We start from the raw sequence: 13484 nt of genomic DNA, 5'->3' as shown, positions 1-13484 counted from the left end.
AGAGTTTGAATCTCTGACGACTCGTCCGTCAATCAACCACCGTTTTGAATAAAATATGAAATATAAAATTGTTACGTATCAAATAAAATAGAACAGCATCCCGATTTCGGATTATCCGCGACGAGTTCTCGTTTTGAATCGCGTTAAGTATTAGCAGAAAATGCATTGATCCCGTCTCGAGCTGAGATAACACAAAGCGGTGATAAAAAAAAAAAAGGTCGCGCAGAATTTGAACAGCACAATGGTCCATTACTCGAATTGCCTATGCACGAGTCGGAATCCCTGACTACCCTGAGTGCGCGATTGTTACGCGCGGCACAAAAAGGAGCGCGCGTAGGCATCGTCCTGGGAATTTTATTTCCTTTCCTCGTCCTTTTCCACGGCCCCGTATCCTTCTCCCCCGTTCGCAGGCGATCCGCGAGCGAGTCGAGGGAAAAGTGCACACGACGCTCGAAAACGCGAACGCTCGACGAGCTTCTTCGTTCAGGGTTTGATCCGCTATTGCGCCCGGAAGCGGCCGTGCCCGCCTCGGTTCTGTTCTTCGATTACCGTCGAGGTTTATTTATCACTGAAAGCTCCTTACGCAAACAGCTCGCGACACAGAGAGGCGACAGAAATGGCAGTCGGTCGGAAAAAACCGAGGTAGACGGTGGTATTTACAAAGTACCTTCGTACGGTGTACAACGTCGAAGCGATCCAGTTTATCCCGTATAAAACGTACGATAAAATATATTTCGAACCTGCCAATTTTTTTATTCAAATATCTCTTACTTAGAGAGGTATATCAATCTCGTTCAGCGCACAGCTTATCAGTTTAGATATTCTGATACACGTATCAGATTTATGCATGATTCATTCTCTTTGCTCGTCTACTTGTGTCTGAAGCCATTAGTTAATATTAAGCGACAATATCTTTTCGTACGTATAGGTAAATACGTCGACAAATATCTAAAACTGTCGTACTTATCTTCTCTGTATTATATATTCACGTGATACAAGATCGAGCTGCATATTCGCAAGTTCGAAGCATCCTCTGAAAAATCAACCCTCCTGAGGTCTTCCAGCTAAAGAAATCCAAAACCATCGCCTAGACAAACCCACCAAAACAGCCATTGCGCACAAACTTCTAGTAACACGATGAATTTACAACCTTCCATTCTTCCAGGTCCTTAAGCCAACCCCTTGGCGATTCTCTTACCCTCAGTAGCCAAACAGATCGAGTGCGCAACGCGCACGACAGACTGCGCCAAACACACCCGCGTTGCTTCTCGCGAGTATACATACACGTTAATGATACCAGGTGGAGGTCCAGTGGGAGCAGTAAACAGAACAACACGGTCGCGTTTGGAGAAGAAGGGAAAAAAAAGAAACGAAGAAGGACCTGGAAAACGAGAAGAGGGTGGCGCGCGCGGACCAACCAGTGCGCGATGGCGCATTGTACGCGTTTCGACTGCACCGCGGCGCAACGACGAGTGGTCCTCGCGACAATGTGCTCTCATTAGCAGGTGTCGAGGTCGTGTTTTTCCATTTTCCTGCTGGCTTCTTCTTGCTCGACCCTGTGTCGAGTCCGTCTGGATTGTTCGCCAGGTCGCTAATCGCGTGACGCGTATGTTAACGCGGTGTTCGAGCGCTTGTTCGACACGGGTCAGAGACAGGTCGTTTCGTTTCTGTTTGCGATTCGAAACGATCGAGAAGTAATTCTATTATGCTTAACAATTACGAATGACAATCTATTTAACTAAATTTTCTAGCAATTCTAAACTTGATGATCCTTCTATTAATTTGCAATAAAACTTAGTCCTAATTATAATTTTCATGTAGATAAAGAACTTCTCTGTTCAATCAGTAAATAATTTCCTCAGATACTGAAATAAAATCGACTCTGTTCGAAGCACATATTCTGCTTCATCGATACCCAGCAGATTTCCAGCCAATCAAACCGCAGACAATATCTAACAACCACCGTGAGTCATAAAAACGAATGATCCAGAATCACGAGACAGCCAGCAAACCGTTTCCCGATAATCTTTCTGTCCCGCGTAGGTTCCAACAGCGTCTCGTAACCTCGCGTAAGCGGGGGTGATGCACGGTTATTTCAATGGGAGCGAGGTACGTGGCGCGATGAACGCGCGAAATGCCTGCAGACGAGGGAAACGGGTCGGTCGTTCGGTCCTCTGTGTACCACGCGGCATGCATTTCCAGTTGAAACGATCCCCTGTCAAAGGTCGACGCGTTTTGCTGCATTGCCGCGTATAACGCACGTTCGAGTGCCTTTTCGTCGGCCAGGAGCGCCGTTTCCAACCGTGATCCATCTTTCCACCTTTCCACGGCGGAAGGGTACGTCTCTGCAGACGCAACACGTGCGACCAGGTTTTTACGTAACTTCCTGATGCCACGCGTTCGGACCAAGAAACGGATGGAAGGCGAACGAGAAGTGAACCGAGGAAATATAGAATGCAGCTAGCGATTCGAATTTAAGATTGCTGTGCTTGCGAAACTTGCGAAGATGCAACGTCCCATTCTTGTCTCACCTTCGCGAATTTATAGTACCGATTGATTAATGAACGGTACGTTGGATTATTTCACGCGTCAACGGAGAAACAAAAATGAATCTTGTGCTAGGAAATAGAATCCAGTATATGAACTGTGAAAGAGAGATGCAGACTTTGCGTCGTCAATTTTCTTTAAGAGGAGGACCTCAAATTCCTATGCGGATTTCTCGCAATTAATAGAGCTTTCAAAACCTTGTTAACGTGCCTTCAAAGCTTCTGAATAAAGTTAAAGACTCTAAAGAACTCTGGACAGTTTTTCATTTCTTTTTACCCATAATTCAATACGTTAAAACGCGATCTAAACTATCTACTGTCCCAATGTAAGATAGCTGTACTTGCAGAGCTCGCAAAGATGCGCAACGTCCTATTCTAGTTTCACCTTCGCGAATTTATAGTATCGATTGATTGAAACGTTAAAACTCGATCAAAACTACTTACTGTCCCAAAGAAGCATCGCGAACAACGCGCACGTACGATACGAAACATTTCTTCGAATCGCGACTGGAATTTGGCCCTGGTACACTCGTTCTACTTACTTCCAAACTGTTGAACCCGCCTACGTACTTTCATCTATTGAAAACTAACTCCTCGATGCGACAGACGAGGTTCGTTTTCGATGGACCAAGGAGGAAGAGGCCATTCCGTCGAAGATCACGACCGCGTTCCCCCAGTGGCTGCAGAGGAATAACCGCTTCCGCTGGGTTGCGGACAAGGCGTCGAAAGCGCATCGAAGCGGGCGTACGTTCGAACAACGCTTATACCTCTTGCAAGCGCGCGCAAAATGGCCTCCATCGGGTGGTACCAGCCGATGCGGAGGTCTTCACGCATGAACGAACCCAGAGCCGAGTTTGCTCCTCGCTCCTTTGATTCGCGCGTCTCCACCGCGAAGTATCCGTCTTTGGTCCCGCGGAGACCGGAACTGTCAGCGTTCCAACATCGACGAGCGGCCATTAAGCTTCGCGAGCGAGGTAAATCGCTAGTTTTTTGCTGTTTTTTGGACCGCGTAACCAGCTGCGAGCAGTATTAGGGCATTTGCGACGAAAGGGACCAGAGTTTCCTCGCTGTTTATTATTAATAAGCGAGGTACGAGAGAGTAGCGCAGTTTCGACGGTTCTGAGTTTCTTGCGGGCACGCGACGAAACGAGCGAGTTATTAGAACGTTTATGAAGCGTCGCAGTTTTTCGAGCGGTCCTTTTTTGCGGTCGTGGTATTACGTAGTTTCGTAATCACGCGAACGGTTTTTGCGGCAGGTCGCTGAGGTCCGTCGAGTGCGCGATGTTTTACAACGAATTGGTTAACATAGTTTTGCATCTTGTTCGCCAAGAATTTTTCCCCTTACTCGCGAAGCTGAGGATGCTCTCAGGAGCAACGTCGAGTTTGTTATAGCATATTGCGTGCGCAGGGTTTATGTTCGTGATAGAATTTAATTTCTTATCGTCGCGAGTCGAAGAATTTTCCCCTGATAAAATCTAGAAGAGGAATTTACCCAGATTCCTCGATATAAATTCGCGTTATAATTTACATGTTTATTCTACGGTTTTTAATCTAAGCTCGCGCGGCTCGTTCGATATCCGAGCGTGACTATTGACACGAAAAATTATTTATAGAGCCTCGATGGGAAGGCGGCTCCAATAATACGGCGATCTTATGCAATTTTGAGGATAAGATTACGCGCAAGATTGAATTCCCGCCAGCCAAGACTGAGATAAGTGGAAAAAGTGGAACACAAGTGTCTCGAGACGAAATTGAACGTCGAATCGCTCGTTTATCGCGCCTGAACCGACCCCAAGATCCCTTTTCCCCTTGATATGCCAGTTGCCCCACAGCCTGCAGCCAACAGGATCTCCATACGAGAGAAACGATCGGGAAAAAATCTACCAGCCCGCGATTTTTCCTACGTCTCAAACGTGCCACGCGGCCACTGATTACATGTCGCGTAAAGAACCTCGTTCCCAGCGAAAGGATTTCCTTGAGTGACGCTATTCGCGAAATATAAGTTGCTCGAGAAGCGATTAACATCGAGAGGGGGTGATTTATAAAATTGAAACGCGTTTAGTATTATCATCGAATTAGAGACTCGAAACGGTGGAAATCCAAACGTCACGCGGAACTTTATCGCAGAGAACCGCAGGAATTTGTCCGACTTCTCGAAAGCAATTTGCAGAAAAACCTCAAGAGTAGAGGTCCGCGAATTGGATACCTTAAAAAAAAAAAAAGATCGCTCGTATGAAATCGAGCGAGGCCTCTCGCATAATCAGAAAACTTCTCCGTTATTTATACTCGAAATTTGCCCCGGAAAGTTGATTACGGTGAACAGTCCGGGAAAATCGTTGGTATTCCCAGGCAGTTTCGAGGAGAGGCAATTCCAGGGGAACCGTCGAGAGTCGAAGTTCGCCGCGCGAGCTGATCGAATAAACAAATTTGTCTGTGGGGAAATCGTGGTCGAGGTACGCGCGCGAAACAAACGCGCGGCTGGGATAAGCGGAGGGCAAGTCTCGTGGTGAACTCACCGGCGCAGCTGTATCCATTTTTATGAAGAATGTAGCCGTCCTTGCAGTCGCACTCGTACATCCCGTCGTGAAGTTCGTAGCAGAGCTGCTCGCACGGTGACCCGTGGCCGCATCTTCCTGGAATGCGAAATATCGGCTCGCTGAGACTCTTATTTGTATCTGGACCGTTCGCGCGAGACGATCTCGAGCGCAATAAATATCGTCAGAGGGACCAGAGACGCGCGGTGTCTCGCGACGCGTTTCACTTTCCTCCGCTTCCGTTAAGAGCCGCCCGACTCGCTGCGAAACGGAATTTTCCGCGTACCTTCCGGGTGCCGCGTTTCTCGTTTTAGTCGCGAATTAATTTCACGACTGAATGAGAGTAGAACAGTCCTGCACGTGGTTCCCGTGGATTAACATAATTAAGCTGTCTCGACGATTATTTTAACCGTTTCTTCGAAATTAATCGTAACGTGTATATGCAAATGAAATTTCTACAACGTGTGGTACTTGTTGAACGAATCACTTTTACAGGAACCAACGTAATATGATATACATGCTACATAGAATTAATTTCAGCTACGAATCAGCTAACGCTGGACAAATAAATGAATGGTGAAAGAACCAAGAAGATTAGCAGAGAATTTTACATGACTGCAGTCCATTAGAGGCGATTGCACAGTTTCAGCTGATACGAGAAGAGAAACGTGGAACCGTCCTGAAACGGTCATCGCTATCCAACGATGGAAAGTGCCGTGGGCAATCAGGCTCGCGCAGATCGCACGGTAAGAGGATATAGAGCGTGCCGTTACGACGGCCAGAGAATTGTAATCCTACAGGAAGTTCGCGGTTAGACGTGAATTATTCCGTCGGTCGCCGGGCGTCGATCGACCGCCGTCGCCGCTGGAAAATCCTTAAAGCGTGAAAGCTGCGACGCTGAGCCAGCGTCCCGATGAAGGCACGGAATAATTCAAAGGTAAATGAACCGCTTTCTCCTCCTGTTCCGTGCACGGTTCACGAGGATACGACGTTGGTAATCGTCGAGATTTATCCAACCCTCGCGTAGCCAGCGTACGTGCGGATTGAACCTTGAGTATAATTATTGGAACCTTCCTTCGAAAATGAATGGTACGTTTTGATTAATTATTGGAGGATTTTTAGCAACATGATGCGAAGTTTCGTTTACGTTTGGGATAATCGATGTTTACGAGACTCTGCTATTAAATGCATAACGTAATCGCTTTTGGAATTATTGACGATTAATCGTGAGATCTGTCGAGAGGGTATCATGTATCGATTGCGATGTTTTTGAAGATCGATCTTCTCAAAGATCCACGGAATTTCCACGCGACGCGTGATTACAGCCGCTCTCTCTCCGTCGAGATGAAATCACTCGGCCTGAATCTCACGAATTCTCCGTTGATCTCGAGCGCAAACCAAGCACCCGACACGGCTCTCTGGAATTCTGTTTACACATCGGAGGCACTGTTTCCACGGGGCTCCCAGGGCAGCCTAGCCAGATGAATTTATACGAAAAGTCCTGGCCGCGTAAATGCGCCATAAATCCGCGAAGTGAAGAAAAATGGACGACCAGCTAACTCTGGCGCGAGTCAGTCCCCGGTAACGTTCCCCTCCGCCTTACGCGGCTCTCTGCACGTGCCTTTTTATGGGCCAACGTTGGGATAACTCCCGCGGTAACTCTGCGAGGGCTTCGTTCGCGCGTCTTTAGCCGTTGCTCGGCTAATAAATAATGAAAAAGCGGGAACCATCGCCGTCTCGAACGAGGGAACGTGTTGCGCGATGGACGCCTAACGGCCGCCATTATTCACGGGGGCTGCGGTCTGGTAACGCAAATAATTTCGCGTTCAACCGTCGCGCGATTAAAATATGATATCGAACGACCGCGGGCGCGTTATCGATTGACCGCTTACATTTTGGTTTTAATTAAAACTCACGCCGCGGAAGATCGAAAGTTCCGGGACGCTGCCGCGATTCGTTCCTTTTCATCGAGTTTCCGTTCATCCGGCTGAAAATTATTGGACGAGCTTCCAACATCCAACGATGGAATAATTTCTTACGATTCCTGGGCTGGATTCACCGGTTGATAACCGTTACGTACACATCGATCCATAATTAGTCTGACTCTTGCAATTCTAGCAAAGGAAAGTTCGCGTCGCTGTCGCGTAACGAAGCAATGGATTCGTAGCTTTTATTGGTAAACTAATTACATTAACATTCATGTCAAGACATTCATCGTGAATGAAAAAAAAAAACTGACGGCGTGCAAGAAACTGAATTAATTACCCCGTCGAGTTCATTATGATTTTGCTCAATCTCGATGAATAAATCATCAGCAGATAGCATCAGTCTGTCGTGCATATTAATTTCTGTTCGATACACTTCTTCTATCAAACTTCTCCACAGCTGAAAGTCTATTTCTACGTTGAGCAACCAGGTAACTCGTATAAAAGTATAGCAGCGTAGTTCACGTTTTAATAAAACGCGAAACTCTTATCATATTTACACCCACGCGACATACCGCTGCAATTTAACCGGAAAAATCTGGGACACCCTCGACGCTTCGTAAGGAAATTTTCATAACCGCGATCTTTACTCCCCTCCAGCCAGGAAATTTATTAATAACGATAAAGGGACGTCTTAGAGATGTAAAAACACCCGAGCCACGGTAAAATCGCCTGGAATATATCCGCAGCTTTTTGAGCGCTATATTAAAATTCACCAAGGAGGATTACATTTTCATGTTAAGAAGCAGTCGTCGCGCCAGAGCTGGTGAACGAGACGATGTAGAGACGGTGTACAGGAGGACAGGAAACGATCTCGTACCGACAGACGTCTGCAACGGGGCCCTCATTTTCCTAACAAAACCGAACGAAATACGCGATCGCTCCTACGATTCTCATACGTTTTCAGAGATTACTCTCTTAAATCTCCGCCAGCGTCGTGTCACGCCATTCTTCCTCCGTTTCCATTGTTCACCGCGCTCAAACGTTTCCCTCTATCGCACCGTTGCATCGTACCCGTTACTCGTCCCCAGTTTCAACGAGAACCCCTCGACAGACACGTCTCGAATTGCCCAGAACCGCGACAGAGAACTGGGCCGTGTTACCGTGGCGTCGAAAACGAGACAATGCGAAATGGCACACAAGTGGACACGTGGCGCGGGACGCGAGTTCGTTCTGACGTACGCGAACGTGGCGTCATCGTTGCTCGAAGAATTCGAGGAGACCAGTCAGCGGTTCCGTTTCGCGGTGACATTTTCGTCGGTCCCGTTCGTGGTCCGCTGGCTTCTCATTCATTAGGATAATTAACGTCAGCGTGTCCCCGGGTATCAAGTGTTTCTATTATTCCCACGTGTACGCCATGGAACTTTCCTCTACATCGCGTGCATTCGTGACCCGCTCATTTCGCGATGACCTCGATTCGAGACAACGAACGGGTGGTCTGCGCAAGATTTTCGCCTCTCACAGTGAAATTTAAAACGTTTTGGGGAAGGACTGAAGTAGTGGTTGATAAAAAGATGTGTATGGGTGCGTGGTGCACGTATGTTTGAGAGAAATTCGTGAGAATTTTCACTTTTGATGGGTACTTGGTTTTTCGTAATGTTTCACTGCGTTTTAATCTAGAGAATGTCGGACATGAACGAAGTGTCGCGAGCGTCTCGCGTTTAATCCCTGGAAAATTTAGTACGGCGTATAATCGATGCAGAGAGAAGTTTAAACGGCGGACAGGATGGCAAACAGCTAATACAGAAACACGGCCGGTGCTACAATGGATGCGCTGATTAACCCATATTAGCACAGTGACACGCGTGTAAACGCGCACAAAGCTGCTGTAACCGTGCAGCCTAATGAGACGTCCTGCACAGGAATCTGATTGATAGGATCAGCAACAAGAACACGCATGGATCTTTATTACAGAACGCTTTGCCGCCCTGATAACGATGACAGATCATCGTGCGTCGAATCGCGTCCAGCATTCGATCTTTTAACGCGACTTTCATCATTTTACTCGCCAGTGAACGACCAACAGCTGGAACGAAACGTTCGACTGCACCCTCGAATGGAAGAACCCCATTAAGGTGAAACGGGGGGCGCGATCGATGCGCGCGGACGCGGCGACAGAGAAGAATGACGGACATATCTCGCGTGATGTATCCATGAAGGTTTAATAAAAGTTTCAATTGATAATACCTGCAGTTAGAGCTCGAGTAACAGGATTGCTCGTGATGTCTGCGAATCGCTATAACCAGCGCGATCCGCGAGCAAACTCGAAATATCCTTTATCATCCGCGACCTAAAAATACAACGGACGGGAAGGTCTCTCAATCTTCCAAATGGCTTAACATCACGGCGAATCCGTCCCATTGTAGCGACTGAAATTGAATCAACAACAAATTCCCGTGTCTCTTCCCCTGTTTTTTTTCTTTTTTTTTTTTTGACAATACGTAACACCGAAATTTATACCACCAATAATTTCCGCGCCCTACCCCAGTTCGCTTCGGAAGCGAGGCGAAATCAAAAGCATTAAAAAAAAAAACTGCCAGGGGGCGGGTGGATGAAAAACAATTTCATAGCTCACCGGAAACATTAATCTCGAAAGAAAAATACTTCGATCGACACTGGCGCGTGTGCTGATCCGTAATAACGTTCGGCAAAGAGAGTCGAGATTATTCAATTTCGTCGAACGAAAATTTGTACAGCCGAGCGAGATAAAAAAGGAGACTGGACGCGGGGGGAGGGCGAATAATAACGACAGGAAAAACAGTACAAACAACGGTGGAAACAAACACGGACGCAAAACAGGTGGACAATGCGCGCGCTGGATGAGCGCGAACAGTATTTGCTCATATCCATGTTTCCTTTTTTTTCTGTTTTTTTTCTGTCGTCAATGAAATGTTTTTTTTTTTTTTAATTAAGCTTTACATTTCATTACGGCGACGACAACTTTTCTGATTGCACAAGGGCGCACTCGGACGATGAAAAAGTTAACCAATCACTCTCTGTGAATGCATAAATATTTGGTCGTGACAGGCGAAACATCGCGAGTAAACTCGTACTTCTCGTTTCTCGTACTTCTTCGCTAAAAACGCAATATTGTCCGCATTTCGCGCGACCTTTAACAATAATTAAACATCGGTTCGACCTGTTTCACCGCAATTGCAAAATTCCGCTTCCGGTACATCAACACTTGGCTCTGTTCCAATATGGAGGAAAATGAGAGTCGCGTGAATTGAACTTAGATTCTTGAACGCAGGAAGGTTAAGAGAAGCAGAAGCTCGCATATCACATCGTTAACACCGATAATTCAGTGCGAATGAATTTTTCGATTTCGCGAAACCACAGCGCACGCTCGATCCTCAGCCACCCCTTTTGCAAAGGGACAAATTCGCGCGTCAGACATCCATAAATACGGAAATTCTGATTTCCATCTCCAGGAGTTTATCGCGACACGAGAAGCGACGCCTTCAAGTTAAAAGCCAGCCAAACAATAAGTCGACAATTCGAGGCGACGCGATCCACGCGGTGTGTCGTTCGAATTGCTCTGGCGATGGCTTCCCAGGGAAATCGTCGTGGAAACGCCTTCTCGCAGCCGATCTGATGGCTCGTTCGACCAAACGTTCACTCTTATCCATCGAACGAACAAGTCGAGCTTCGAAGATGAAGAAAACCGGATGATCGCGCGCCACGCGTCCTCTACTCGTGACGGGTTCCCAAAGAGAAGGAGGATAGGGGCGTGGACGGATCCGAGGGAGCCATTCGAATCGCTGGTCCGTTTGCTCTTCTATCAACCCTTCTTTATCGCGCTCGTTCATCCCAGAATCGCGTAGGACGGCGAAAGGGCATTGAATTCGAGGGGAACATCGGCTGGTACATCCCTTCGAGCGGATGTTTGACCACCTTGTCCCATTTCTTACGAACAGGGCTACCAGAATCCTTTCGTAGCACGCGTTCGGACATTTTCGAGGGACGATGTTCGGAGGTAACGTATTTTCTGACGATAACCCGTTTAGAGCTTGAATTCCGATGATTGGATTGTTAGTCGAACGGTTCTGGATTAACGCATCGGAGGGAATTCTGCTATTTGGTAATTATTCGCCTTTAATGGAGCCGTAGCGATGATGAGCGAGGAATACAGGCTCGTGATTAACAGAAACGAATTCTAGAACGATACCTTTGTTCGATAAAGTACCAATGGGAGAATATAGATGTTGTTACAGAAAATAGCAGCGGGAAATTTCTGAATCCCTCGTTTTAATGGACGACCTGAATGGAGATCGACAAACATCGCGCGATATTTTAAGAGTCGCTCTAATATTCCCGCCCCATAATAGTTTCAGCCGCGTTCATTTATAGCGCGGCGAAATGGTAAAGTTTCAGCGCGCGTCGCGTTCGTGCTCGCGATAAAACCACGGTAAGCGATAAAACCATTATTTCGCGGAAATATGTCGCGAGCGTAGGAATCGCGAGAAGGCCAGGCTGGGGGACAATAAAAACCAGCGCAAAAAGTCAGATCTATCGAGATACAACGTCCGGCATCGGAGGTGCTATTTCAAGGTTCAATGGCCTCCGAAGCGCTAACGCGGTCCCAGTACATCTCATCCCCTCGCAACCGTGGCTCTTTATCATTCATCCTGCGAAGCTGCCGGATAATTCCAAACGATCCTACCGCAACACCGTCCGTTGATAAAAGCCAGCCAATTTCTACCCGCGAGACACACCAGAATAATTCCCCTGTCCATGTTTTTCTTTCATTACGACGCCTTTCGTCACTTTTGGCGCTCGCATGGTCCCGCGTTACTTCCGCACCCCTTCGACCTCGCAATCCTCGATCGTTTTACTGAAACTCGAGCCCACGACTCGACTCTGGTCGACGAGTCGTCGCGTTTTGAGAACCCCTGGCCACCTACAACCACCTACGACCACCCATAGCGCTATGGGGTGGGTTTCTATAGCAACGGCGCTACTCTCTCGGACACGTCGTCGTCTACCCTTCTCTCAGCATCGTACGATTTCGAAATCGTACGAAACCCAGGCACCCGTCGACCGGCTACCGACGCAGTTCACGGTTAACAGCGTCGATCGGTTCCTTCCTTTTTTCGACGCGAAACGGCGAGACCACGCTCGCGTTGACTCTCCTCGTGCTCGTCGGAACAAAACGGTCGGGGGAGAACGGCTATTGGAAACGGGGGATATCGATCGGTGGTTAAACACAGAAGCCTCGCAGGAAATTTCAGATTCGTACCGTAATCAGCTTACGCGACGAAAGCCCCACCGTTCCCCCCGATTTTCCGCTGAATTTTCTACGGTTATACCTTCTTCCCTTTCAATTCATCCTTTTTCCACCTTGGTATTTAAAATCGAACGTTACACAAGAGGGTGGAATTCGAAATTATTCCGCTTGGGTCCTCGTTGGATCTTGTATCGACGTACAGAAAGTGGGAGAATTTAGTTCTGGTGATGGAAGATGTTGCAAATAAGAGGCACACAGGTGTACACGCGAAGATCGTCAAATTTGAATCTCGTCGCGCATGTTTCGAGCGTCCTGTTAATACAGTTGCACAAATTTCCTCGCAAACCTGTAACCCTTTCGCAAGAAGATACTAACCCTCCATCAATAAATCCGCAAGAAGACTCCAAGTAACGAACCTCACTGAAATCGCAGAAGTGGAAATGAAAGGTCGAGGAGGACGAGCAAGACGAGCGCGGTAACTAAATTATTGCGAGCCGATTACGTCTGTCTGCTTCGAATAACCTGCAGAGGGTATTCGAATTCCATTTGGGAAGTTGAAATTCTGGATGAAACGAAGCTCTTGGATGCGAGTAGTCACTGTCAATCGTCGTATACGCATAATCATATATTTTAGAAGTTCAGATCGTTAATACCGATCTATAGAGTCGCGTTGCGACCAGAGAATCGCTGGATGAACGAAGATCCACCTTAGAGTTACTTTTCCATGCAGTTCGTCAGTCTCGCGTGGCGAACGATTCGCGAAATGAAAATTCAGATCGCGTCGAACCTCGATGGATTAATCCTTTGCCTACAAGAGACTCGCACGGTGAACGAGAGCAGTTTGAAATAAAAAAATAAGAAGGTAAAATTGAACGGATTACGTTGGTCCAACTTCCGGGCATCGCACGGCTGTTACTCCACGCGTTTGTTCGCGATCGATCCTCATCGCGGCCGCGTATCCCGCATGTGCAACGCACGCACGTGCGTGCGCAAATTTCCCCGTGCGCGGCGACAACGAGGGTCTCTCGTGAAAAATTCATCCGCACGCGGAAACGACGAGCCAGCCGGCCGCCTTCCGTCCTCGAACGATGGACAAACGCGAGTGCCAGCTGTTGAACGCGAAAATGAAACGGATAAACCACTTGTACGGAACGTGTACGTTGAAAAAAACGCTCGATGAATAACGAGAGCG

At 47.5% G+C, this 13484-nt stretch overlaps 1 protein-coding gene across 1 annotated transcript in view; it reads right to left on the bottom strand.

Annotated features, from left to right (window-relative positions):
• Positions 1 to 13484, bottom strand: part of LOC143430274 (pikachurin) — a 154360-nt gene that overhangs the window by 108156 nt on the left and 32720 nt on the right. The window contains exon 3 of the mRNA XM_076906376.1: positions 5063 to 5179. Coding sequence (XP_076762491.1) covers positions 5063 to 5179 — 117 coding nt within the window. The remainder of the gene's footprint in view (positions 1 to 5062; positions 5180 to 13484) is intronic.

The sequence above is a fragment of the Xylocopa sonorina genome, chromosome 13, assembly GCF_050948175.1.
Source record: "Xylocopa sonorina isolate GNS202 chromosome 13, iyXylSono1_principal, whole genome shotgun sequence".
Lineage (NCBI taxonomy): Eukaryota > Metazoa > Arthropoda > Insecta > Hymenoptera > Apidae > Xylocopa > Xylocopa sonorina.
This window is presented reverse-complemented; position numbering and strand designations above follow the sequence as displayed.